The following is a 26,930-nucleotide window of genomic DNA, read 5'->3' on the forward strand; positions in this document are numbered from 1 at the left end:
ACAAAACATCTAATTCTTTATTGTATGAATGAAAATAAGCAAAACATCTACTAGTGGCAAAAACAATTGACAAGAAAATGGCTCAATTAGGTTTGCATCATTGTTTATTGTGGAAGAGTAGATTGAAGTGAAAATAGCCACATGAGTCTTATTTAGTAAATTGCTGAATGCTATTGCATAGTATGCTATGACAAAGAGGATTTTAAGTACTCTAATGCTATTGCTGTTTTCAGGGATCATTATTTGAGTGACGTAACATGGGTGACAGATGAACGGATCTGTCTGCAGTGGCTCAGAAGAATTCAGAATTTTTCAGTCCTCACAGTCTGTGACTTTGAAAGTGCTACTGGAAGTTGGTTGTGTCCACAGGTAAGAAAAAGGAGGTGGGAGAGTCGCAATTCTTGATAAATGAAACTAGAAAGGAGCAGAGTATCTCTGTATGTTTATCTTTGTAGAAACATAGCCTGATATAAAATAAACAGAATTGTTGTGGGATTGTTTTTTCTTTCTTAGGAAAAACAACATACAGAAGAAAGTACAACTGGCTGGATTGGCAGAGTAAGTGTTCAATTTCTAAAACTGCTACATGCTAAATAACACTGATAATTAAGAAGATGACACATGAGCCTCTTGCCAGTTGCAGTGCCTCTTGTGTGTAGGTCTGATCTGTTCACTTGTTGCATTTTACATGTAAAGGAAAAAATGGTCTCAAATGGAGCTGCTATGCCACCCTGCTCCTGGTTTTAAGCTTTTGTGGGTATGGGGTTCTGAACTCCCAGCCTGGGCTGACAGTGCAGCATGGGCTGGAGCTGTAACTGTGTCCTCCATGACCCGTGCATCATGTTCAGCTTGCCAGAAAGCAGAGTGCTCCTTCCAGACTCCTTTTTAATTCTGAGCTACCATTTTGGTAGCAGTAGGTAGGGGAGTGAAGGAGGCAGAATTCAGAATTCCCTCTGTTCTGGGGGAGTTGTCAGCTATGCTGGTTTGGCGGCTCTCCAGTCTTCATGCCATCTCTAGAATGATCTAGGGGATAAAATGTATGAAGAAGTGTATCCTATAACCTTTGAATTGTATTGGAGGAAGGGCATAGAGGACAAAAGTAATTTTTAGTGTTTCAATTTGCAACAAACCGTTCTATGTTCTCTTTGGGGCATTTTATTTATTTATTTCCCCCCCCCCACCTGAAATACCCATTGGACAGAACTGGGGACAAGATGCAAATAACTGGACAGATTAAAATTTTCATAAACTTCTGCTAAACCAATCAGCTACTATCTGGATGATGCTTTCAAAGCTGCCTCTCAGTCCTTTTGTACATGGTAGAGAGTAGGCACCTAATGAACTACACAGAAGATCTGGGGGAAGTGAAGCAGAGATGCAAAAGTTCAGACTTGGAGGGAGAAATGAGTTTCAGAGTTTTTGATGAGAACACAGAGTACACTTTCCACTCCCGCATTTTCCACACACTGATTATGCTTTAGTCACTAATTCACTTTTGAAGTCAAAAATGAAAGTTTAAAGAAATGCAAAGAGGGAGGCAACAGCAGGGATGAAATCATCCGCAGTATGAAGATGAGAGATCAACCCACCTGCTGTCAAATTTGATATGGAAAGGAAGGCCTTAACGCTGACACATTTTGCTTCTCTGCAGCAAAGGCTTCACAATTAGACAATGTGATGATCAAGCTGCAGACTTTGTAAACAGTTGTGCAAAATCAGAGGGCAAAATGCAAGTCTGTGCCATTAAACTAGGTTGTTGGTTTTTTGTTTCTTTTAAAGAGACAACCCACATCTTAGGAGCTGTTGGGAGAAAAAGATAATCTCACTGTACGATTCTTGGATTTCAGAAAGGAGTGGAAAGTAGAGAGGATTGAAGAGGGGATAGGAAAGGTATATTTATTCCTTTCCTTTATTCTTACCTAGGGATGATAAAATGACATTTGAGGAGGGATATTTATATATATGAGGTGCATGTGTATATATATATGCATGCATATGTATACAATTCATATAAGTGTATATACAAACTTAAGTAAATAGGTGTGTAAAATACATAGTTCTCTCTATGTAGTGGGTTTTTTTCTTTTCTCTTACACTCTCTTTCTTTCTTCTCCCCCCCCCTTTTTTCTTTTCCAAAGTAGAGATGAATTTATGCTTAATCTAAGAATGCTCGATGCTCGGAACAGCCTGTGTTACTGCATAAGGCTTCCAGGTCATGAGCTAAGTTAGAGCTTGCCAGTTGAGTTGAAGGAAAGTCACACTTTGAAAAAGCAAGGCTGTGATAAGGGAGAAGCTAGCAAAATATTTGCCAGGTTATTTTTTGCAAAAATATTGCTAGGGATGAAGGAGGGATGATCTGGATCACATGGGTTAGGAAGACTCAAGTTCTGTCATTGCTTACTGAGTGACCAGAGGTGAGTCTTTTCATCTTTCTGTTTCAACTTCCATTAAAAAATGGGTAGGCTATCTCGGAGGTAATTGCATTGTCTCAGTTTCCTAATTAACATTTAGCTGGTTTGGACATTTATCACAGAAGTAACTTGTATTTCATTCGGCTGAATTTCATTCGTCTTGTTTTTCTCTTTACCATATGGAGCACATCCAAATGACAGTCAGTAGAAGGAATCCATTCATTTCTGTCACTCCCAATTGATAAGTGGATAGTTCTTTCATGAAAATATCATTCCAGTTTGGGTTCTCTGGCATTCTGTAATCGCCTGCTTTTTTTTGCTATTTAGTAGCAAAATTTTCTCTTGGAAAGCGGCTTGCTTTCTTTAAATAAGGGGGGATACTTTTTATTGTCAAGCTAAAAAAAAAAAAAGTTCAACGAATTTGTTCATAAGCACGTTTTAAAATGGGAAATTCAAGGAAAATGTATTTGCAGTGTTGACATTGCTATAGGTTACAGCTGCATGTTGGTATTGGACAGTGACTTTGTAGTTGCACATATTGTGTCCTAAAAAGGAAGAAAACTAGGAAACTGTAGGATTTCAAATTCAAGGAAGGTAGGAGGGGACTTCGATCATTACCAGAACTAATACTCAGGAAATTCTGTTGTTGAAGGAGCAAGAAAATATTTTAAGTGTGTTTATTTTTATGGTAGTGGCTACAGGTTCTACCTACTAAATAGGCAAAAAAAAAAAATCCTAGTACGTTCAGTGATATGTCAAGTACTGAAACTCCTGTTTAGCAATATCAAAACTAAATTTTGTCATTTTGGAGTTTTGTTGTTTGCTTTAATAGGCATCTCTCTTGTGTTCAAGTTTCAGCCATCTGTCCCTTACTTTGCACCTGACAATGCTACCTACTACAAAGTCTTCAGCAATACAGTAGGTTACAAGCACATCCATTACATAAGTGGCTCACAGGTAGGTAATAAGGTGTAGGACAGTCACTGCTGACCTGTGTTTCTCCTGGTGATTGAGGAGCTTCACATTCTACTTTCTGCCTTGCCTTTCCCCCTCTCTCCAGGCTCCAGTACCTATTACTGCAGGAAAATGGGAAGTAATCAGCATAGCAGCTGTAACCAGTAACTTTTTGTAAGTATTGTACATAGCAGCTGTAACCAGTAACTTTTTGTAAGTATTGTACATAGCAGCTGTAACCAGTAACTTTTTGTAAGTATTGTAATTAAGCTATTGATTCCTGTCAGGAGGGCTTGTAACAAGGGCCTAAGGAAGCAGGGAGGGAGAACAGGGAGAAGGTGTCATTTAACTCATTAAAAATCTGATCTAAACATGTAAGATAAACCTTTAAATATTGTAATGTACTGTAAATATTTTATCAAAACCAGTATGTTTTGCTTTTATAGATACTACATTAGTAATGAAAATGGAATGCCAGGAGGAAGAAATCTTTATAAGTAAGACTTCTATTCTGCAGTACAAGTAAAATATTTTTAATGAAAAAGAAACTTCAAGAAAAAGCATTGCAAAATAAAAGATTAGGATCTTCACAATCTAATGTGGGATCCTATATAGGATATTTAATGAAAATTAATGCAGGAGTATAAACTGGAAAAATAACTACAATGTTTTTCTATAAATTTAGTTAATATAAGGACAATTGTGAAAAGAAACAACCAATCCTTAAGCAATGAACCCCTTAAGCAAAGAAAACCTCTTACACTTTTTTTGCTATGACCATAATTCCAGTATTAATTGAACTCAAAAGATTAAAGTCTGTTTTCTCTAATTTTTAAATCAGTAAGAACTTTACTCCTGAATTTTAACATACTTCATTTGGTCATTTTATTTTAAAATCATACCTTAGTTTAGCATAGCTTAAAAAAAAACCACCAAAAAACAACTTCATCTCTGAAATGAAGCTCGTCTACTTTGCAGAGTGCTCTTGGAAAGCAGTCCAAACTCTACTAAATGTGTTAGCTGTGATCTGAATCAAGAAAGATGCCAGTATTATTCTGTGTCCTTCAGCAAAGACGCGCAGTACTATCAACTAGATTGTCTTGGTGAGCATATCTGGAATTAACTGACATAAACATGACTCCCTGATTAGTTGGGTGGGGAAGTTCACTTCGTCAAGATCTTGATATGCACTGTGGAACAATGATATGTGTTGGTATCATTGGATAAACGCATTGGCAGCAGAAAAACATACTCCCCCCTAGGCTCAAAAGCACCTTGTCAAAAATTACAGGGATAAAATTTGCTAGTTCGATCTATCGGTAGACCTGAAACAGGTGCAAAACACTCCTGTCCTCTGTGTACCTCCTTGAGAGCTGCATGGGGAGCTCGTGTCTGTAGGAATTTGAAGGCTCAGGGAATAAGGCAAGCAACAGGCTGGGTAGAGAAGTGCTTTATGAGTGGCAATAAAATTGAGATAGAGAGTGCTATTCATAAAAATCCAGTGAACATAATCATAAGGTAAAGCAGTGGGACTGTAGTTTGTCTCTGACCTGTAAGTGCTTGTGCTAGATAGTACAAAGGAAAAAATTAATCAAAGGGTGGGGAAAATAAAATCATCTTTGAAATTTCCCTTAAATTGAATTGTATGTTGTTTTTTAAGATGCCAAGGTCTTCCTTGACCTATGGATTAGAAGGACAGACAGACAGCAGGGAGGGAATTGTTCTGTCAGGTTGTAACAATGATTGGTTGAAGAAGACTGCTGTGGTCTCTGTGACAAGGCTTACGGATTTCCAAAGTGTGGTCCACAACCAATGGGTAGACTTTGCTAAAGAGTGAAAGTTTTAATTCTTCACAACCATGTGGTTTGCCTCTGAGACACTTTGAACATTTTACAGGATCCTGTGGCTTGAGTTTGTGCCCAACTAAAAATCCAGGTTGTGCAGACCGGAGGGAAATGATTTCTGAGCTTTTATGATTCACCAACTTCCAGTTACTTTGAGGGCTGTATTTTGAGACATCATGCAAACATGAAGGTTTCATGCTCTGTTAACAGGTCCTGGCCTGCCTGTATCTACTCTGCACAGAAGCAGTAATGATCAAGGTATGGGTTTGTCTTATAATATAATTTGTGTTGAGTCAGAAAATTGCACTGTAAAATGCTGAGTATAGTAATTAAAATGTCAGTTATAAAGGGTAAATTTAATTTCAGATAATTAGTATAGTTAACCAGAAGACTAAATTATGTAGCTTGGCATACACTTATTCATAGTTTATTTAATAATATTTTACATTGTGCTAGAAAACAGTGAGTAATGTATGACTTATTTACTGGATAATTGTTCAGTTTTTCTGAAATTGCACTTAGATGAAAAACAGGGAAACCAGCTTTCTGATTACTAAATTACTGAAGGAAAACTATATTGTAAACATTGAATCTGAGAGGAAAAACAAAAACTGCAGTAAACTAAGACTGCAGTGTAGGCTGCCATCATCTCAGATTGAATTTTTAAAGTGGTTCACAATTAAAGAGCAATGCATTTGAAAATAATGTATTTGATCTTTGACTCTTACTAACTCTGTTATTTAGTCCTCAGATACTTGGAAAACAACACTGAACTGGAAAATTCGTTGGAAGATATTCAGATACCTTCAAAAAAATTTGGCTCCATTCTTGTAGGTGGATACAGTAAGTTCAAAAACATGCGCCTTTCTCTCCCCCTTTCACCAAGTGCTTCAAGGTACCCTGCTGAAAGCCATGACAGAAGAGATGGGTGTAGTGGGGATTACTGCAGTTATTCAGAACTTAAAGGCAAGATAAGTTTGGGATTTTTTTTTTCTTTTTTCTCTCTCTCTCTCTCTCTTTTTTTTTTTTTTTTTTTTTTTTTTTTTTTTTTTTTTTTTTGACATCTTGAAACATTCTGGGTTGGTTGTGTTTTATTTTTCCAGAAATCCCAAAATATTCTTATCTAAAATGTGCTTTTGCCCTCCTGTGATATCTTGATGTTTTCATGAAGAAGCAGCTTAACTCCTTTTTTCCTTGATACTTACCTGAAAAACAGAAATCCCTAGCACCACATTAAATAAATTACAGGAATGTGGGTGGGGCACAAAGCTCATAAGCATTGTTGAATTTAAATTAAATTATAAATTCAAATGCGACTTAATTTACAGGTAACAAGTCCCTTTGGTTTGTGTTAGCAGGTTGGGAAGTGGAGAAGTTCAGTTACTATCAAAAAATGGATACAGAAACTAAATGGAAAAACTTACAAAATCATTTAGGCTGCATTTCAACTTTGACTTTGCGTAGGGGAGTATTTGGATTGAATAGTCATGTTCCTAAAAGCACTTAAAGGCTCCAAGACTACATAAACCTTTGAACATAGACTAGAACAAAATGCTAGAAAATGAACTGCTAATGCTTTGCTATGGTGCTCCTCAGAATTTGCACATCTGGGTACAGCAGCTTTCTTGGTGTGCTCCTAGGCTAGAGGAACCAGCCATGATAGATAGGCAGTGGGAGGCCTGGTACCTGTCTAAACCGTTCTTGCTCCAGCCTTTACTCCTAGCTTTTCTCTTTGTGACAAACTTCTTCTTGATAAAATGAATAAATGTTAATGGAATTATATTTTACAAACTGTATTTAGTTCTGTCAGTCATTGTTAACTGTTCTTTTCAATGCCTCCCTCCTTCCACTGTTACCTTATTTATATAATAACTCTCTTTATCTTTGTTTTTCCTGTCTTTTTTTTTCTGTCGCATTTTTACTAGGGCTAAAGATGAAATCTTCCAGGCAAGATGGAGGTTTAAAGATGTTCTTCATGCTATCAGTTGTATATTCCTTTTTTTTTTTTTTTTTTTTTTATTCCTCTTTGTTCTTACGACTTCATCTCTTCAGAGTAAAAGCTTTTGGGTAAGGGGAATCTTTTTATAATGTCACAAATAGGAGAAATAAATCCATTCATGTAGTCCTACTTCAAGTTCTGCTCACTAATCCATGTATGTTATCAAAGAATAAATCTGCTCCTGTGACTTTAGAGTACAAAAAAGTAAAATTATTATGTTCATGTGTTCAATTTAGATTGATAATTTTTTGGTGGTTTAATGTCTTACAGAAATTTTTCCAGATATGAATATGCAAGACTTGTACTCTGGCTATTACTGCAGTGCAGTCCATTGCCATTGCTTCCTTTGCAGCATCAGTTCTTTTAAAATTCATGTATGAACAGCCAAGCCAATCATTTTGCAAAACTTACACGGTTTGCATTTAAAATATTCAGCTAGCTCTCAGCCAACTTGGGTTGAAAGAGTAACATGGATGGAACCGGAATCAATGTTTCTTGAGAAATAATAGCTATTTGGATATGTTTCTGGAATGCTTTATAAACTGTCATGTCATGCAAAGCCTATCTGCCAGGTTCAAAATATTTAAAATTTCTTCTTAGTGCTGGGAGAGGAATTGGAGTAGAGAAACATTTCTGAGCTAGTGTCAGATGTACCACTGTACAGACTTAAGAAGTTTTACATGTAAGCTTAGAATGTAGAATAATGTTACAAGACGGCATGGTGAGTCCCCTACATTATTGTAGACATTCCAGTCCCAGACTTTCTGATAGCCTAGCTGTAAAACATTAAAAAAAAAAAAAAAAAAAAATCCTTAGATTAGCTAGGAATGTTTACCTGTAGATATTAGGACAGTTCACATGAAACTGCTTTTTAGGGAGTGACTCAAATGTGCTCTTGTATGAATTGCAACGCATGCCAAATTATTTCGCTGGAGAACTGACCTAAGTCAAACTTTTTTCCCTTTCAGACCTGTGGTATCAAATGATATTGCCTCCCCATTTTGATTCATCAAAGAAGTACCCTCTGCTCCTTGAAGTGTAAGTCTTCAAGTTACATGGCATGTTGTGTTAATAATCACTTTCATATACTTCAAATGCTCTTAATAAGATCAGGAAACACAAAACTGGCATGTTTTCTAATTACTTCTTGAAGTAGTTTTAAGAGGGAATGAAAAACATGAAGTGTATCCCAATTTGTGATAGATTCCTGTACCATAAGATGATGTAATGCTTAACAAGCGCCTGTTTTGCTGGTGGCAGAGAGGCAGATGCATTCTGTGTCTGACTTAAAAGCCAGGGTGTTAGCATGAGCTTACCTCCTCCTCTGCTCTTAGAGTTCCTTAGGAATAGTACTCAATGAAATTATGTGCCAGAATGAAACCCTGAATAATCTGTGTATCCTAAAGCCGAAGTAGTGAGTGTGACATTGCATTTTCTCTATGATATTTGACTGCCAACTGTTGTTGGCAAGTTGCATCCTGTGGTCAGGATTGCATTTGTTGGGTTTTTTGATAAATTCAAGACCATTAGCACGTGCTGCTTGGTCCGTTCTTCCTTAGCCCTTCTGTTCATGCTGGTGTGTTTTCTTCTAACTGGAAATTACTGAAATTTAGCTATACATTAAAATAGAAATGTTAATATTCTCCTTTTTTTAATGTAAGACTGAATCCACAAAAACACTTCTGTTAATTGTTAGATACATCTTTATATAGTGTGATTTGGTAGCACTGTAATACTTTTGATATGCCTGTTGAACATTTTAATGATGAGTCAGTACGCCTTGCTTCTTAGGAATTACTTTGTTATTCATTCTTTTTTTATTGGCTTACCTGTGCCTTTGTCAGGATCACCTCAGCTTCATGGTGATCAGAAATGAACGGAAATCACTTTGGAAGTGTCAGGATGCATAGTGTATAAATACAAAGCTTGATACAGAGAATTCCCAGTTTTTTCTTTGCTTTTAATACTGGGGAAAAATGCTTTTTTGCTTCCTTTTTCTCAGCCTGCATAAGAAATAGTTTAGACTGTAGGGAACACTGATGAGGCACTAAAAATGCAGGAAAAGGTCTTTCATTTTCCCAAATTAAGGCTATTTGTTGGTTTCAGACTTTAACCAAATAACTGATGGGTAACTGGAACAGAAATAGTTGAAGAGCATTGCTTTGAAGCTCAGGTGACTAGATATGCCAACACAAAAAAGAATTTGATTTTGATTTTTGACAACCTGCTTAAAGTCAAAATAATGAATGTTTCTTATTGGAGCAGAAAACAATAATACAAATAAAATCCAGTCTTCTTTCTTGATGAACAGTTGATGTTTTAAAAAAGCATATTGCTTTTAGTGTCCAGACAAAGCAGCAGTTTGAAGTCAGTGAGTGATGCTTTTCTTCTTTGCTCAGTTTAATTTAAAAGTTTACTCTTCTTTACTGGCTGAAAATTGTCAGCAATGATTGTTTTTCAAATGCTTGATACGAGAATATGTGGAGAGTTAATGCCTGAATTCTGTGGCACTTTTTACCCAGGTATGCAGGACCCTGTAGTCAGAAAGTGGATTATGTCTTCCAGATCAGCTGGGCTACTTACCTTGCAAGCACCGAGCAGATCATTGTGGCCAGCTTTGATGGCAGAGGAAGTGGATACCAAGGGGATGAAATTATGCATGCAATAAACCGAAGGCTGGGAACATATGAAGTGGAAGATCAGATAGCAGCAGCCAGGTGAGCTACAGTGAAATGGTCAACATCTGCTCCTTCTTTTCTGTGCTTATTGTGTGTGTATGGGGTGAAAGGTGAAGGTTTTGAATGGTCATCTTGAAATTACTGTCAAAGATATAACTAAATTCTGCATTAATTTTTTATGCTGAAGTGTGTCATTTGTGGGCAAATCATTGTTTTATGCTTAAAAAGAGAAGAGTTATATCTGGTTTTATAGAGAAGATAGCTGTCGCATCAGTAAAAGAGCATGCTACCAAGGAACTTGGAGGTGGAAGTTTTACTCCCAAGCTTTTTACAGGTTTCTGTTATTAAGAAGTTACTTATAAGAGCTAGTCAGCCTTTACACCATAGTTCATGTTCATCACTTGGTTTATCCTTGTAGAACCTCGCTAAACTGAACGATGTCAGTATGAATCAGAATCACAAAGAAGTCATCTTACAGGATTTGCTTTTGGGGATTATAAAATATTAAGGAGTTTAAACAAATAGCATTTCAGAATCTTTCTTTACTTTAAACTGTGACTGGATCTACAGGTGTCAGCCTGTCCCTTACTGCTGCAGTATGAGTGTTGCTCCTCTTTTTTTGGAAAAAAAAAATAAAAAAATAAAAAAATAAGCAAGGCAGGTGGTGAAACCTAACCTAATACAGTACAAATGTCAGTGAATGTGGTTCAAGGGCTTCTACATAGTGTCCAGGGGTTTATTTTCACATGCATGGATGTTTTTCTGACTTTTTAAAGATACACATGCCTAAGTATTTTATGTTTTCATATGCAGTCACTCTGATGAAGTGGAAAATAATTATTTCTACAATAGAAAGGGGCAGACATGGTGGAAAACAAGCACGTCTGTATGATGGCAGATACCTGCAATCTGTTAAGCATTTAATTATTCTGTTTGCTTTTAGATACTTTTCTGAAATGAGCTTTGTTGATAAGGACAGAATAGCTATTTGGGGTTGGGTAAGTACTCAAATAAGTTTGGTGGGCATATTAGTTAATTGTAACAGCTATTTGTTGAGGTGGTGTATGTGTGAGGTGCTGGAGTACTTCAGTGTGAGGTATCTCTGGGGTTGTGGCACAATAACTGAACTGATGAAGCACAATGCCTGTATACATTGTCCCTTTGCAAGCATTAAGGAGCTTTTGAAACAGAAATTAGGACTACTAGAAGGATTAAAAACAATTTAAAGGGATATTGCCAAGTTCCTGTGTGCAAGATGAATCGGTATTTTTTAAAAGAATATCCAAGTATATATTCACTAGTGTCACTCTGTATTAGTTGGATGATTCTAATCTTTTTTTTTTAAAAAGATGTAAAATTACATGTGAAGCAGCTGCATGGCATGGTTGTCATGTTTTTACTCGCAGCCTGAAAATATCCAAATCTGCTATGTTGTTGTGCTTGGCTATTATTTTATTTCTGCACTATATCAAGCAGAGGCCACATTTCTCTGACTTAATGTGTCTTTAAAACTTGTCACAGTAGAGGGGAGTGTTTAACAGGATGTACATACCCCCTCAGCTGCAAGGCTAAGCACATATGTGGTGTTAGTGATATCTATTTGATTCAAACTCTGAACATTTCTCTGTCCCAGGTTGCTGTTTCAATGGGTTTTCTGGTCATGGGGAGTAATCTTGCATGTTCTGTTTAAGCATGCTGTGTTTAAGTAAATGCAGGATTGCATGCAGGATCTTGCATTGAATGCTAGCTGGAATTTGGTCACTGCTGGTGACAAGCACCAGTGAATAAATTGCTTGATGGCAGGATGATGATGATACCTTTACTAGCTTTTCTTGGGGGGGTCAACATGTCTGTGCTGTATGAAGTCAAGTGTAGTAGTATTAACTTTAGTGGGGGAGGGAAATTCTTTCTGCAGAAATGGAGGGCTAAATGCACTCCCATTTTACTCCTTATGAGCCTTGGGATGAATAGTGGAAGAGTAATCCTCTTTGGAGCTATGTTGGAGTTATGCATCCTGGATACTGAACCTGCTGGCAAACAGATTTTTCTTTATCTCTGGAGTTTTCAGATTGTCAGACTCTCACTACATAAATTACATTAATGTACATTAATTTTATTTGTCACAGGTTCAGCAATAATATCTTTACTGTGGCTAGGTTAGGTAACGTATGTATACATGGGTTTAATTACTACGTAGGTGCATTACTTTGCTGATCTCATTGGGAGGACTTAAGTGTTGAAATTGGAACGAACATTTAAGGGCTTTCAACAGTTCCATTTGCCTGTCATCTGGTTTCAAGACAGGAATGAGATCCAAAAATTGCTCTTCTTCTTGATGTGGGTGGGCACATTTTCCTAAATAACCCCTTCAAAGTATAGTGAGGGCAGTCATTTGGGCGGTCAGTGACATTGTTTAGGTATCTTGCTGCCTGGATGCTCAAGTGTGTCAGATATTTACTCATCTGTGTATCGAGCTAGCCTGAGAGTGGGTTTTCTGTGCATAGCAAGGAGTGTGTTGCTGCACAGTTCCTCCCACAGACTCTGCAGAAGATCCTTCACTCCCCAGTCACAGTCTTGCTCTCAACGCTTTGGAGGAGAGTTAGCAAGTGAGCTGCTGTAGGCCTGCTCTGAGGGAGTTGTAAATTTTCAGTTGCCCTAGTGCAACCACTCATCGGGCATGTTGTGGGCCCGAGCTCTGCTTCCACCCACTCCCCCAGCAGGGAGAGGGACACAGCGGTTCAGTAGTGTCTTGTTTCCTGTTTTTTGCTGCTGCCTACGGTGCTACCAAACACTGTCATCCTTAGCTGAGTCACAGTTCAGCAGCGTTTGCACCCTTTTTCCCAGCAAGTTCTCATTCATCAGTGCCACAGCTGCCATGCGCTGTTTGATGCCTTTTTCCCCAACTGAGCAGGTTGGGTGAGATCTGACCCAAATTCAGAATGGAGTTCATTAATATGAAAAACACTGAGCCTATAAATGTCTGATGAACTGTTTAGCAGATGGGCCCCATCCTTTTCTTTCCGACTGAAATAACAGCAATGTTTTCTTCTCAGTCTTATGGGGGATATGTGACCTCCATGGTGCTTGGCTCTGGAAGCGGCGTGTTCAAGTGTGGAATAGCGGTTGCCCCCGTGTCAAGTTGGCAGTATTATGGTATGTGATGGCTTCCTTGTTACAAGGATTCCCATATGTCTTGCAGTGCACATGCTGCAAAGTGTTGATTCATAGCGCAGAACTTTGATTATCTACTAGATGCCATGTAAATGCCACTTGGTCTGTTTTTATGAACTCATGGGTACTGCATTTCAGAATTAAACCAATTCTCTAAATCTTATTTTCTGTTTTTAAAAGTCAGATCCATAGTTTCAGGTAATCTCTTTAACCTTTAATGAAGGCTACATTATTGTAATTTTGTAGTATTACTGTAATGTGTCTGTGTCTGCTTTCTGAAGCTGCCACATGTTCTGAGACCAGTATTGTGTGTCAGAAATCCATGGCTGTTAGACTTATCTTCTTCAAATTGCTACTTCACTTTGAAGAATGAACTGTGAAGATTTACATCAAACTTGCATTATAATTTACTCTCTCAAAGTAACAGGATAGGATTTGAATTGCCTTTTGGTTTTTTCCTTTTAGAGTGTAAAATTTAGATTTTATAAAATTAATCTTAAGAATAGCTTGATTTGAGGAAAACCTGAACAAGTGGAGAAGTCTGTATGTGCTTCAAGCTTATAGTGTATAAGGCTATAGTTGCATGAGGCTCTAAATACAGTTATAGGGACTCGCCTCCCAGATTAAAAGAATTATATACAGTTAAAAATATAATACATGCTGGTACAATACGACCACATTTTCACATCTTTTCTGGTTTTGATTTGTCCAAAAATGTTCAAGGAAAAGCTTTTCCTGGCAAACCTCTGCTAAACAAGGCATAATTTATCACTCTGCAGCTAGCATAGAGTCTGTATAATAGCATATGATATGCTCTGGCTAATTCAACAGATCAAATCGTACTGCCAGGTATTAGCAGTAGTCCGTTGAGGACGTAGGGAGGATTTCATAATGTTTTGGACATGAATATTACAGCATGGCAGGAATTTTTATTTTTTTTTATGTGTGTATATATATATATATATATATATTTTTAAGGAAGATCAGGATCTCTAAAATTCCACTTTTGGTTGATTAGATAAAGGAAAGGGTTATGGAGGCATGCATATTCAGCGTCAAAAAAAAAAAGCAGTGCAACAACACTGATGAAAAGTCAAATGGACGTTAGAATGTGACAACAGAGCATTGATTTATATGGCTAAAAATAAAGCAGCAAATCTGCAAAAAAGGAGTATGATACCATGCTGAAGAATCTGGAAAATTAGAGATACTTAATTTTTACTGTATATAACATAGAGCTAAGTTGCGTCCTAATCAACTGCTACATTTTCATTTTATAGATTTTTAGTAGAAATATTTAGATAAAATGTATGTTTTGTCCAACGCTAGTCATTTACTGCAAGATTTTCAGTAATTTTGTTAGGATTACTGAAAGAATAACAATAAGGTAACACTGACACAAAGTACTTTATTAATATTCAGCATTCAGGTGTCCATGGCAACAAGAAGATTAAATATTCTGAATAATGATGGTTACCTACACGCCTCATTGTGGAAAACCTGGGTTTTTTCTTTCCTTTTTTTTTTGTATGCATTTTTACTGTTTGTATCAGTGGGTAGACTGGTAGACAGACTGACTGAAAATCAAATAGCAGATTCTGGTTTGGGTTTTGGTTTTTCTTTTGGTTGTTTTTTTGGTTTGGTTTTTTTTTTTTTTTTTTTTCCAATTACAGATTCAATATACACGGAGCGATACATGGGCCTTCCTATAGCAAGTGATAACCTGAACAACTATAATGTAAGAAATAAATCACTTTATTTTGGTTTTTTGAAGTGTGTTGGTTATATTCTAAACCACTCTGGTTTTCCTTATACAGTCTAGTTCCTTCCCTATGGGAAGAAATAAGTTTCTTTCTTCTTTCCAGCTCTAACTGCTGCATTGTGCTTTTAGAGGCTGTAGTCTCATGCGTTTGGATTTTCATGAGGTAGTTACTCCTTGCTGCATGGTGTGGGTTTTCTGTTGTTTGTTTGGTGTGTTAGGTTTTTTTTTTTTTGTTTCTTTTACATTCAGCTCCATTTGGCTACTTTGCAGACTGTAAAACAAGCTGTAAAAACTGTTTTATTTTAATCACCAAGAAACAAATTTGTTTTAAAATTTAATATGCTCGTGGGCAAACTATGCTTTATCTTAAACAACATTTCCACCAAAACAAATGTACTCTGGTTCTTTGTGAAATTTAACTTTTAAAAAATGGGTTTTGTGTGAACTTTCTTGCTTTGGGAATCTGCAGGCTTCTTTCAGGGAAAGCAAAATCTCCTAAATACAAGGAAAATTTGACAGGTAGGCAAGTCTGTACTGTGATCATATCAAGCAAATTGCAGACCAGCTGAGAGCCAGCAGTGTTGGAGCTGGAGTTTTAGTCCCATCTCCATGAACACAGGGTGTCCAAGGTTTGGTCTAATGTTTGCCCAGAAGTGAGGGAATTTCCAGGTATTCTAATGGGAGAAAAATACCTGTGGGTTGTTTATCCTCGTTATGAGCATGATGAATTGTTTGACTTACTGTTCCTTGTGCCAGCTGCTTTTTGTTGCCTCAAGGGTTTTTTGAAGTAGCTGGGTAGTAGCTGGGTGTAGGGCACAGCAGCCCAAGCTTTCTGTAAGGTTTTGTTAAATTTCAGATCTAGGTGGAAATGCAGTGTCTATTGAAGTGTGAGGGATCTAGGGGGTTCTCTGTGCCCTGGTCACTGGGATGTTTTACAGGTGTTCAGCCATGGTAATGCTGGAACCAAAGATGCATGAAAGAGGCAAAGAGGTGAGGCATTCTCAGTGTTTAGGTTGGTAAACAGGCGTAGAAGACAGTTTAGCACTTTTTGTGTCGATGCTTAGAAAAAATAATTATTGGGGGAGTGAGGGTTGTTGCATTGATTGAAAAATCAATGCAACCATTTGTATGGTAAAACATACAAATACATACATATATGGACTGAAACGTCTGTTTTGACATATCGCTACAGCCATCTAGTTTTGTCAGCTGCTATATCAGACGTTCCAGTCAAAACTGAGGACAATGTTAGTGACTGCTGGAAGACTTGGGACAGTGTCTCTAACCAGTGAGCTATTCGGGCTCACCAGGGACTGACCAGCAGCCCACAGCCGTCTGCCTGCCTTTTTCCAAATTTGTTTCTTTAAGACAGTGGGAACAGTAGGAGGTCTGTGAGGTAGCAGTGTAAATAGAAGTTACTGTCGTCGTGCAGAACGAACGTTAACGCTCTGGGTGCACAAAGTCATTCACCAGCTTCACGGCACAGATGGCAACAGAGGACTGTTTAATCCTTTCAAGCCAGGAGTCGGATTTTCTTGGCATAGTAACCATTGCTGGCAATGGCCACGTTGAAACTGCCAGTACCAAAGAGCTAAAGGTTTCAAATGTGTTACTCAGAGGACTAATTGGGGAGAATGGTGGCTGGATGGAGGAGGGGTAATTGCACAGATCAGATTGTCACACTTCACTGCTGCTTCTAGATAGGAAAATGCAACTGAAGTCCTCATTAGTTGTTAAAAGCCCCAAATAACGTATTACTTGGAATTTACTTTTCCATATGAACCTGGAGGGATGGAGTAGCTCAAGGAATGAATTTGTTGCTTTTTATGTAGCATCAGTGGAAGGGTTATGGGATTTTGTGGATGCTGAGGACCTTACTGCCTTCAGCCCAGCATGTTCCTGGCTTACAGCCCCTTTGTTCAATGTCCCAGTCCCAAAAGCCAGCCTCCGGGCCCCCTGTTTCTGACGAGAGCTGTTTTCTGAACTGAATGGTTTTTAGCAAGAGAATGCAAAAACATGTACTGAAAGCTCTCCTAGCTGAAGCTGTTACAGCATTTTTGAACTGTTAACTTTGTACTGTCAGGTTCGTGCACTGCATCAGATATTCTCTGTCCTAGTGTATAAGCTGCCTTGAAAAGTGAAAGGTTGCATAAACTCTGTAATGTGTGTGCCCTAATTGAAAAGAAATGAGACTGTCTACAGACCCACTTAGAGAAGATGCATGCTGCTAGGCGCCTTCTTAATGTGCAGAGTATTATTAATGACTGTGAATATATACTCTGAAGAAACTAGTTATGGTGAGAGGGGTATACCCTACCTTTTTATTACTGGGACATAGAGCTTCACATTTATTCAAGGAAGAGATCTGAGATGTTAAATGCTCTTTGTCAGGAGACAAGTCTGAGGGATGACTCCCACTCCTTTAAGTAGGCTAATTAGGTGTGATTGTGCCTTTTAAGGTAGTTGTGAACTATTAAAAACTTGAACTTTATGAAAGAAAGGAATAAGCATGAGTGGAGCTCTGAATATAATTGTGTTGGGCTCCTAGGCTGAATGGAACAGAGGCTGTCTGCCTGGGAGAAACGTCCTTGATGTAAAGACTTGAGACTAAATCAGGGCAGAGCTCAGGAGGTCAGATGCAGTAGCCATGTAACGCATACCGAAGAGACTGTTCAGCTTGTGAGAGGATTATTTTGCAGTTCACTCTGAATTTGATATGCTTTTGGCAAGTGTTTGAAACAGTCATAGATTTGGCAATCTTTTTCTAGCAGATTTGAAATGTTCAGTCCTTAAGAACTGCTGCATCATTAGGTTATGCAAAACAGGGTACAATTTTGTAAATATGCCATCTTGTACTGATTTGACATTTGTTCTATTATCTGAGAATATGCTAAGGGGAGAGAGACCTTCAGTTTCAGCCAAACCTTAACTTGTTTGTGGAGTGCTGATAAAATGTTGACTGCTGGTTGATCTTTAGAAGAGGCAGTTACACTCAGCAGGGCTGAATTTCCAGTACTTGTACACAGTACCTTTTCAGAACCTTTGTCCCAGCAGTATAATTATGAAATGGATGGGGTAAATTTTTATTTGCTGTCCACTTCAGGTTGGTTTAGCTGATGTAGCTATTGCTTTGTGCTGTAACTGTGCCTACCTTGAGATTGTTCCCAATCTTGCAACCTTCTCTTTTGGCAGAAGTACTGTGTCTGTAAAGCACGTTTATGGGAAGGGACTCTTCATGTTGAATATGAGTACAGCAAGTGAGACATCACTTGCAAGTGATAAAAAAACTGAGAAGATACCTCTTTTGTGTGTTCCTTCTTTCTGAAGTATTTAGCAAATAGCTTTATTTTGTTTAAGGCATGGAGGGGAAAAATAATTACATCCTTTCTCAAACTGCTTTTGGAAAGTTGAGTTCTCAGAAGCGTAGCTCAAGTCAGGCTCCCACTCACAGGTTTGTTGTCCCTTTAACCAGCACTGATTTGCTGGAAGAAAGCTTGTAAAGGCAATCTATCAAGTTTCCTTCTGCACATGTAGAAAATGATTCACTGAAAGGATACTGCTTAGTTTTCCCTGGTTTCTTTTGTTTCGTTGTTGGGTTTTTTTGTTTGGTTGCTTGCTTGTTTGTTTGTTTATATCACTGGGCTGTTACTTTCTGCATCGTTCTTTTTGTTCAGCTGCTGTACCAATGCTCCTCACTGAATCAAAGTCCTCTCTCCAAATTTTGGCACTCTTGTAACTATCTGTTCTTATCCATGGTACCAACTCGTATCAGTGGATAGTGTCATCCTTCCAGTGTGCATGGATTACCACCATATATTAGCTGGGATTTCTGGTGCTCTGCAGCCTTTCACTATTGAGAGAGGGCAATTGCAGTGCCAGGGATTGGAGGGTGCTTTTTTTTTTTTTCCCCCTCTGTGTTGAACTTGTTTTTTAAATTTGGTTGAATTAAGGGAAAACAGTTCTTTGCAGTTATGAGAGGTAAGTTATTCTGCCATTTAATATTTATGCTTGCTTTAAAGACCCATGAGTATACAAGAGACAGACATCATAACAAAATTAGAACACTTCTGTGTCTTGGTAATAGAATGTTTTTGGGGGTACTAAATGAAAGTCCCTGTGCAAGGATACAGCCTTAGTACATGGTGCAGAAGAAATTAAAAAAAACAAACTACAACCAAACCAAAATTCTTTTGCTCTTAATTTTTACTTTTTTTTTTTTTTTTTCTTGCTACAATAGCTTTTAAGTTGTTATAATATAGAGAAAAGTCCACAGGGATTCAGTCATTTACAGCAGAGAACCCCTATAATGTTGCTAATAGAAATCTAAATCAATGTATTTTTGCCCCATTATGCTGGTTGCCTTGTCAAACCCAAAATACCGTGTCTCTTATCCTTTGTCGTCTTCGCATTCTCATGGCAGAGCACTATGCTATTTCCTTTCCCAAATTAAAGATCTTACTTGCAAGCCTTACTTTCCTTATTCTTTAGTACCTAGTCACATTATGATCAGGTGGTTATTATGTTTTAGGGAGTATGTTGTACTGTGTTTTAAGTTTCTTGATTAAATCTAGTTGCTGGGTTTTTGTTGGTTTTTTTTTTTTTTTATCACTGTATTCTCTTTCAATTCCCAAAATGTAGCTTGACTTCTATTTATAGATATAATCTACAGTTCTTTCCTTCAGGCATTTCTCTATCATATTTGGGGAGTGCATTGTTTTAAACTTGTCACCCATTTTTACTTGAGACTGGTGGAATATTAGCTCTCTTGACTTACCTACAGGTGAACTGGTGTATGTTTTGGTGGGGAACATAACACATGTAGGATCTGCAGTATTTCCTCCTTGCTATCATAGGGTGCACTGTTGCTATGGCAACATTCTTTAACTTGTCTGCAGTCGCACAGGAAACCTATGGCAAGTGGTGTGCTGCAGGCTAACAACATGTTAGCAATGCATTAAATGTGTATCTCACTCACAAAACTCTTCCCCTCTGGAATTGCCTGTTACTTTGCAGACATAACCCTTGGTAATAATGGCAGATCAGTGCGGAATGGTTTGAGTGCGAGCACAGTGCTGCTGGATATGTGAACGTGCTACTTGGGGGTGCAGGGAGGGGAGCAGGGGTGGTTGTTTTTATCTGAAGGACCCCAGACTGTGTCAACAGGAATCAAAGTCAGTTGGTAGCAAACCATCTTCTAATAAATAGCACCTTTTTTCTTCCCCCCCCCCCCCCTTTTCTGTAATTTCAGAGTTCAACAGTAATGGCCAGAGCTGAAAAATTCAAGGAAGTTGAATATCTCCTTATTCATGGAACAGCAGATGGTGAGTTGCAGTTAATTAGACATTTTAGTATTACAGACAGGTTCGCAATTCTACTACTGACAAAACAAAAGCATGAAGGGGCAAGGCTGTTAAATTTACGTCAATAAAATAATACCACTTTCTGCAACTAATTTGTGTTTCAGTCAGGAGTGCTGGGGAGTTTGCTGTGTTCGTTGCTTTGCTTTTTCCCCAGAGTAATACAGAAGCAATTTTTTGTTTACCTTTTTCCTCTTTCTCTTCCACTTTTCAGATAATGTTCACTTTCAGCAGGCAGCACAGATTTCCAAAGCTCTTGTTGATGCTGAAGTGGATTTTCAGGCAATGGTATGGTGGTTTTGTTTATCATCATAAAAATGGGTTTGCACTATGAGAATAATAGTAAAAGCTCCCTGTTGTGAGGTTTAAATTAACTGCCATCTTCAATCAAAGTTCATATACTCATATTTCATTTTCAGTGACTGAAATTTTAACATAACTCACCCATGTATCTTCTGTACAAGAAAAAATGTAAAGCAACAAATTGTATTTGACCCAGCTTACCTAATCTTTCACCTTGTTATTTTTGTGCTCTCAGACAAACAGCCAAAACTAATCTTTGCATATAGAATCGTAGAATAGTTAGGGTTGGAAAGGACCTTAAGATCATCTAGTTCCAACCCCCCCGCCATGGGCAGGGACACATCGCACTAAACCATGTTGCCCAAGGCTCTGTCCAGTCTGGCCTTGAACACCACCAGGGATGGAACATTCACAACTTCCTTGGGCAACCCATTCCAGTGCTTCACCACCTTCACAGTAAAGAACTTCTTCCTTATATCTAACCTAAACTTCCCCTGTTTAAGTTTTAACCCGTTACCCCTTGTCCTACCACTACAGTCCCTAACGAAGAGTCCCCCCCAGCATCCTATATATGCCTGAAGTCCAATGAATAGTACCTTACAGATAGCTGAAGTTAACCTTTCCTTATATCCTAAGTCCAAGATAACCTGTCCAGTTTATCTTCCTATCCAGAGGTAATGTTTGGTGTTTCTCTGTTGAACCTGTAAGACGGTTATTTGCCCCTTCTTATGCTGTACATGAAAAGTCACAAAGGTGCAAGCTCTTCCTTCCCTCCCTTCTCCCAGCTCATGGGGAGCAGTGCTGAAAAGGATGAAATATAGAAGGAAGTCAAGAGTACCAGTGCATGGTTGTCGTTCAGACAAACACACAGGCCTTACAGGGTGCAGAGGTCAGGGTCTGTGCTAAACTGTAGAGCTGCATGTACCCTCCATTTGGACAAGCCACATAATCATTTCGTACTGTTTGTTAGCATGAATACATGGTGCATCCCACACACAAAGCAGAGACTGAAGTATCGTACCACCAGCATGTCTTTGCCTCTAAGCTTGGATAATTTTAAATGGCTGCACATGTTTTTATGGCTGTCATGTTTGATTTAGATATAGCTAGAACTAACATTCTCTGTATTTTTCTTTCCCGCAGTGGTACACCGACAAAGACCATTCCATCAGTGGTCAAGCACATAAGCATATTTATACCCACATGAGCCATTTCATAAAGCAGTGTTTCTCACTGCCCTAGCACCAGCAAGTGATAATACTTCCCCAGAATACTCTCTAGCTAATGTACACTGAGCAAGTATAAACTTTTATGAATTGAGATAAGGATCAGCTCTTGGGATACCTGTATACACAATGAAACCCTAATATCTATAATGATTGATTGCTTTTGCCGCGCAACTATTGCACTTTTATTGATTGTGTTTAATCAGGTCTTAACATCACCAAAATATAGGTATGTTGCAGGCTTCTAGAAAGCATGGTACTTGCTTGAATCAGTACCTTCTGCTATTTCATCCTAAACCAGAAACAGTCCAGTTTCTATAGTAGGGTGATGAATGATGAAAATGTCACAGAGGAGCCAACGTGGAGATCAGTTGAAGATCAAATATAATAATGTTTCCCACAAAAAATAAAATTAACCCTGTGATCATTTCTGTGAAAGTACTGATAAAATTTTTAACAGATTTTGCAGAAATTACTTAATGCTTGACCAATTATTATTTTAGAAACAGTATCAGGAATACTGCAGTGTTAATATTTTCTGTGCAGAATGCAACACTGTTTACTGCAGTTCCCCAAGTCAGTATTTTTCTGCAATCTCTTGATTACAATTGTAGAAGTCTTGCAAGGAAGGCATGTAAGCAGCTTTCACCAAAGTTTTTGAATGATATCTGTTCAAACCAATGGCACTGGATTTGTTTGTTTCATGTCATAGTACTGTGATTTTTGCTTACTTTATAGTCAAAATGGCTGCTACTGTGGAAATCTGCACTGGTAAACTCTTTATCTGGGAACTCTAGGACCCCGCCATTGTTTCTCTATGAGACAGAAAATCTTTTTTTTTACAAGTTTCCCATTTACTGATGAAAGGATACATTCCTTGCACTCAAAACATAAAACATTTCAATGCAAAGTAGCAGTCACTTAAAGCAAGAGCTGGACTTTCACCTGACTCTCATGTGAACATGCTGCTTAGCAAACGTTTTCTTCTGTAGCCTACCAGTAAACATCTGCTTTATCTATGTTTAGCGTTCCAGATAGACTTCTCCCTCTGAAGATTAGTTTTCTTAATTTCACATAGATAGAAAAGATACAAACTACATGTACTACAAACTGTGCTGCTTTTAAATAAAAAAGACATTAAGTAAGTTATGAAAGGAGGTGTAGTCTATATCATTGAAAATGCTGCTCAAGAAACAAACTCTTAGAATTTTACAAAAAATCCTGGTTAATTTTGAGATAATAACAGTGAAGTTTCTGCTTTTATTTAATAGTATCATGTAGTGGAGGGTGATGTGATTATCTAACATTAAACTTCTTGTTATTAGATGCCAGCATGCAATCAGGTATGTATTGTGGGTTATTAGGGACACTAGCTTTGGATTTAAAAGTACACAGATAAAGCACAGGGGAGGTGGGGGAGAATGTCAGGACAGTTCATGCAGATTGTCCTTAAATGAGAAAAATAAGGGGGTCACAAACAAACCAAAACCTCCTTGACTCATAAAATAAATAAGTTTTTTTGGGGAAAACAAACTGGAGATTGGAATCAGAAATATAATTTTGGGCTCACAGTACTAGTCATTCTAATGCAGACTGGCATAACTGTTAAAGCAAGCTCCATAGGTAAGATAAAGGCTGTCAGTTGTCTCCAAGAGGTTACAGTAACCTCATATCTGATTCTATTAACGCAAGGGAAAGAAACATAGATCAGTATCAAGGTAGATCACAGCAATACAGACTGGTTATAAAAAAGATTATCATTATGAACTTCTGGATTGCTTGTGTAGCAAGGGGCAAATAGTGTCATATAGACCAAAAATAGTATTTCTGTAATCCAACAACTACATTAACTAGGCTCTCATACTTAAAGAACTACAAGTATTCCCTTAGTGTAAACTCTATCAACTACACACTGCAGGGCAGCACTGTTGGCTTGTTTCATGTTTCAGTGAGATTCCACTTAGAAATGGAGCAGCACTGTGCTCTACAGTGAAGCATATTCAAGTGTCAGGTAGACATTTAAAATACTATACTATATTACATAGTTTTTCTGGGGTTTGCAGTGTAAAAATAAAATTAAAAATTAGTTAGGATAAATATTTATTTTCACATAACATTTCTTGTGAAAAACACAATAGTCTATTCACATGTACACATAAACTTTTGTAATAAATTACATCCAAGAAATTGAGTAATTTTGACCAGGAATATTAAATTAGAAGTAAATATAGCACTACATTTGCTTCATATTGTGTGTGATTTCAGAATGTTAAGATTAACATTGGAATAGCATTTAAATTCACATAAGAACAGAGTGTTCTAAAATAAAGCCACTCTGAAACACTGAACAGAAATACAGAATGCCATTGAATACACTGATTTCTTAATATTCTAAGAGTTGGTCAAGTGAAACTAGTACATTTTGATTGTATACATTATCTGTAACAAAGTCAGCAACATATTAAAACACCATCAGGCTGCTTTCGGGACAAACCAGTATTGAACTTCTATACTAATCTTAAAACAAACAATTGGAATCTTACAATTTATCAAGTACACAAAACAAAGCATTTTACCATAATGCATCAGCTTTTTTTTTTCCTAAATTTACAAATACAAACATTGAATTAAATGTAAATCCTTCTTTGTGTCCATTATCTTTTTTTCCTCCATAAAAATGGCTATTAATGGGCTTTGATAATGCAAAGTCAAATTTAGAACAGTGACCCTATCAGTTTGCAGCAAAATGCAATTATCATTTATGGCTAAAGTAGTAAAACATACACTCTCACACACACACAAACATTAGAAGGAATACTTAAAATGTGATGGATATGAAAAGTTGTTCACATGAGATCTATGGAAAGATTATCATATTTTGGAAAACTGGGGAATGTTAGAACCCTATAGATGAATTGTTACAAAGATTACAAGACCGTAATTCTTAGTGGTAGGATTCAAAGTACTAGCATAATAATGAGAGTTAGCTTTCATTTAATCATTTAAAAATTTACCTTAAAAAAAATTTAAAAATCAGTGAATTCCAAATAACGCAATAAAACTGTTTCTCCACATCTCTATGAATTCAATACCTAATGTTGCAGTCCTTGTTTTACGCGAGAGAATGGCATGAAGGATCAGGCAGTAACAAAATCAGTTACGAAAAATATCTCTGTAATGGCTTTAAAGCCACATTTTGCTTTGTAATGTTGTTTTTATCTTTTAATGTACTTGATGGAATAGTGAAGAGCTGTAACAAAATCAACAGCAGCATACTCATGTAAGTATTATACACTATTAATCTCTGAAATTAAGAGGTTTACAGTTGTTAGTAGAGAGGACAATATAAATATGCCCTTTATGTGGCTTTATTTTAGGCAATAAAGAAGAAAAACATTGGGCAGGTGATATAATTGCATGTGGGATATAGCTTGTGTCTACAAAATTTTCCTTATTATAAAATAATAGATTGATTAATGACATAATGTAGTTGTTTGGCCAACCACGGCAACATTCATACAATACAAGATAAGATACTGTATTCACAGATTGCATTTTAAGAAATACTGTACCCATGTTTCACATCAAAGGATGTGGTGGTGGTTTTCAACTAAGGTGAGAGAATGTTCTAGTATATATTTTTAAATATATATGACTATGTTCCAGCTACATACAAATTTGAATTATTAAATACACTGTATTAAATCAAGGAAAACTTCACAAATACAGAATCTGACCCTGCAATCCTCATCGCAAGAGTAATCCATGACTTCAGAAGGACAGCTTGAGGAGGAAAGGATTCTTGTTAGTTTGTTCACAGGGTCAGATCAGTTGTTACTTTAAAAACTTCTTTAATGTTTGCTTGTCAGTTTGGCTTTCCTGAAATCATTTATTTGAGTTAGGTGGGTATTTTAAAAAAAAAAAAAAAAAAAAAGGGGGAAAAAAAAAAAACCAAAACCACAAAATTGGAACAAGTGTTTTCAAGTTCATCTTGAATGAAGATTATTAAGTATTCTCACACAGAAAAAGTAGTAAAATACAGTACAAACCTATTAACAGGAAAGTTGAATTTGAAAGAAAATTTGCTTGTTAAATTTATGGTATGAACACTGATAAACGGCCAGTATCAGCAAAGAACAAAGATTTTTTTGCATTGGCTACTGCAGATGTTTACACAGATACCAAATGATATAGACATGTAGACAAGGTGAAATGAGACAAATATTGCACTACATTACCTGTGCTAGTTTGAGATGAAAGACAAAAGTTACAAGGTAAATTATGTATTTTTAGTGGTTGTGGCACTCCTTTCATTCATTTGTAAAAAAATTAGTTGAAGAACAAGTCAGAGACAAGTCTCCCGGTCAACACCTTTCCCTGAGTCAGCTTTCTTCTCTTTTCTGATTTCGGCACTAGGAAAAGAAAGGGAAAAAAAGAGTTACAGTAGCACTACTGTGTATATTAATGATCTACCTGAAAACCAACACTGCACTGACATTTTAATTAATTTTTCATGCTGCATAGCACAAACTGAGAAGCAAGTGAAAGTTTGTGCCAAATGGTGCAGAAGACATCAGCCAGCATTTCAGTGATGAGGTAGATAGAGAACTTAAGATGTACAGACGGACACGTCAGCCAGCATGCAAGCAAAGGCAGCCACTTTCTTCCTTCTTTTTTTTTTTTTTTTTTTGGCAAATACAACTGTTAATTGATTAGATGATGGCAATGGTACAGTTCTCAGACAATACGAGCATTTTCTTAAATGGCACAAACAAGAGGTCACAAGTACTTCTTGTCTTTAAAATGTATTCTGTTGCTCAGTGTAAATTTAGAAGGAATGTCGCTGAACTACAGCAGTGCAAGCCAATTTCCAGCTGTAGTATTTGGCTTTCACTCTTGACTGGGGAGAGCAGGAGAAGGCTCGGGGCTGGGGAGTGACAATATTCCCCATTTGGACCTGTAAAGCCTGAAAGATCTTAGAAAAGCCATATCACTAAGAACTCTGAAGCAGAGTTCAAATTTGGATTCAGCTTCCTTCCAGTTATGACACTGTTGATTTGCCTAGAGAAAGCAATATATGTGCAAAGCAGATGATTTTTTTGGTGAGGAGGGTCCTAATTTACAACAGCATAAATAAATAAATAAAAAGTCATGTTCTTGCAATGAGTTTCAGTCACACTAGGAAAATGCAAAGAGGCTTCCATGACACAGACAAATCAAGCCTT

General features: G+C 37.3%; 2 protein-coding genes across 12 annotated transcripts in view; one reads left to right on the top strand and one right to left on the bottom strand.

Annotated features, from left to right (window-relative positions):
- The window catches only part of DPP4 (dipeptidyl peptidase 4), a 41,317-nt gene extending 18,288 nt beyond the window's left edge, over positions 1 to 23,029 (top strand). Inside the window, exons 11-26 of one of the 3 annotated variants that reach the window (XM_030488865.1) lie at positions 234 to 369; positions 514 to 558; positions 3,264 to 3,368; positions 3,472 to 3,539; positions 3,812 to 3,862; positions 4,344 to 4,468; positions 5,420 to 5,467; positions 5,954 to 6,052; positions 8,177 to 8,246; positions 9,731 to 9,925; positions 10,830 to 10,884; positions 12,940 to 13,039; positions 14,731 to 14,795; positions 20,068 to 20,140; positions 20,391 to 20,464; positions 21,623 to 23,029. In XM_030488865.1, the coding sequence (XP_030344725.1) occupies positions 234 to 369; positions 514 to 558; positions 3,264 to 3,368; positions 3,472 to 3,539; positions 3,812 to 3,862; positions 4,344 to 4,468; positions 5,420 to 5,467; positions 5,954 to 6,052; positions 8,177 to 8,246; positions 9,731 to 9,925; positions 10,830 to 10,884; positions 12,940 to 13,039; positions 14,731 to 14,795; positions 20,068 to 20,140; positions 20,391 to 20,464; positions 21,623 to 21,721 (1,408 nt within the window). In that variant the 3' untranslated portion in view covers positions 21,722 to 23,029. Of the gene's footprint in view, positions 1 to 233; positions 370 to 513; positions 559 to 3,263; positions 3,369 to 3,471; positions 3,540 to 3,811; positions 3,863 to 4,343; positions 4,469 to 5,419; positions 5,468 to 5,953; positions 6,053 to 8,176; positions 8,247 to 9,730; positions 9,926 to 10,829; positions 10,885 to 12,939; positions 13,040 to 14,730; positions 14,796 to 20,067; positions 20,141 to 20,390; positions 20,465 to 21,622 lie in introns of those variants that run through there. The other 2 variants (XR_003991750.1, XR_003991751.1) reach the window with 2 other exon arrangements.
- A 759-nt stretch (positions 23,030 to 23,788) lies between these two features.
- Positions 23,789 to 26,930, bottom strand: part of SLC4A10 (solute carrier family 4 member 10) — a 190,591-nt gene continuing 187,449 nt past the window's right edge. For 8 of the 9 annotated variants that reach the window (XM_030488859.1, XM_030488861.1, XM_030488864.1 and 5 more), the window contains one exon: positions 23,789 to 26,117. In XM_030488859.1, coding sequence (XP_030344719.1) covers positions 26,051 to 26,117 — 67 coding nt within the window. In that variant the 3' untranslated portion in view covers positions 23,789 to 26,050. The remainder of the gene's footprint in view (positions 26,118 to 26,930) is intronic. The other variant, XM_030488863.1, reaches the window with a different exon arrangement.

This window comes from Strigops habroptila, chromosome 5 (genome assembly GCF_004027225.2).
Source record: "Strigops habroptila isolate Jane chromosome 5, bStrHab1.2.pri, whole genome shotgun sequence".
In the NCBI taxonomy this organism is placed as follows: Eukaryota; Metazoa; Chordata; class Aves; order Psittaciformes; family Psittacidae; genus Strigops; species Strigops habroptila.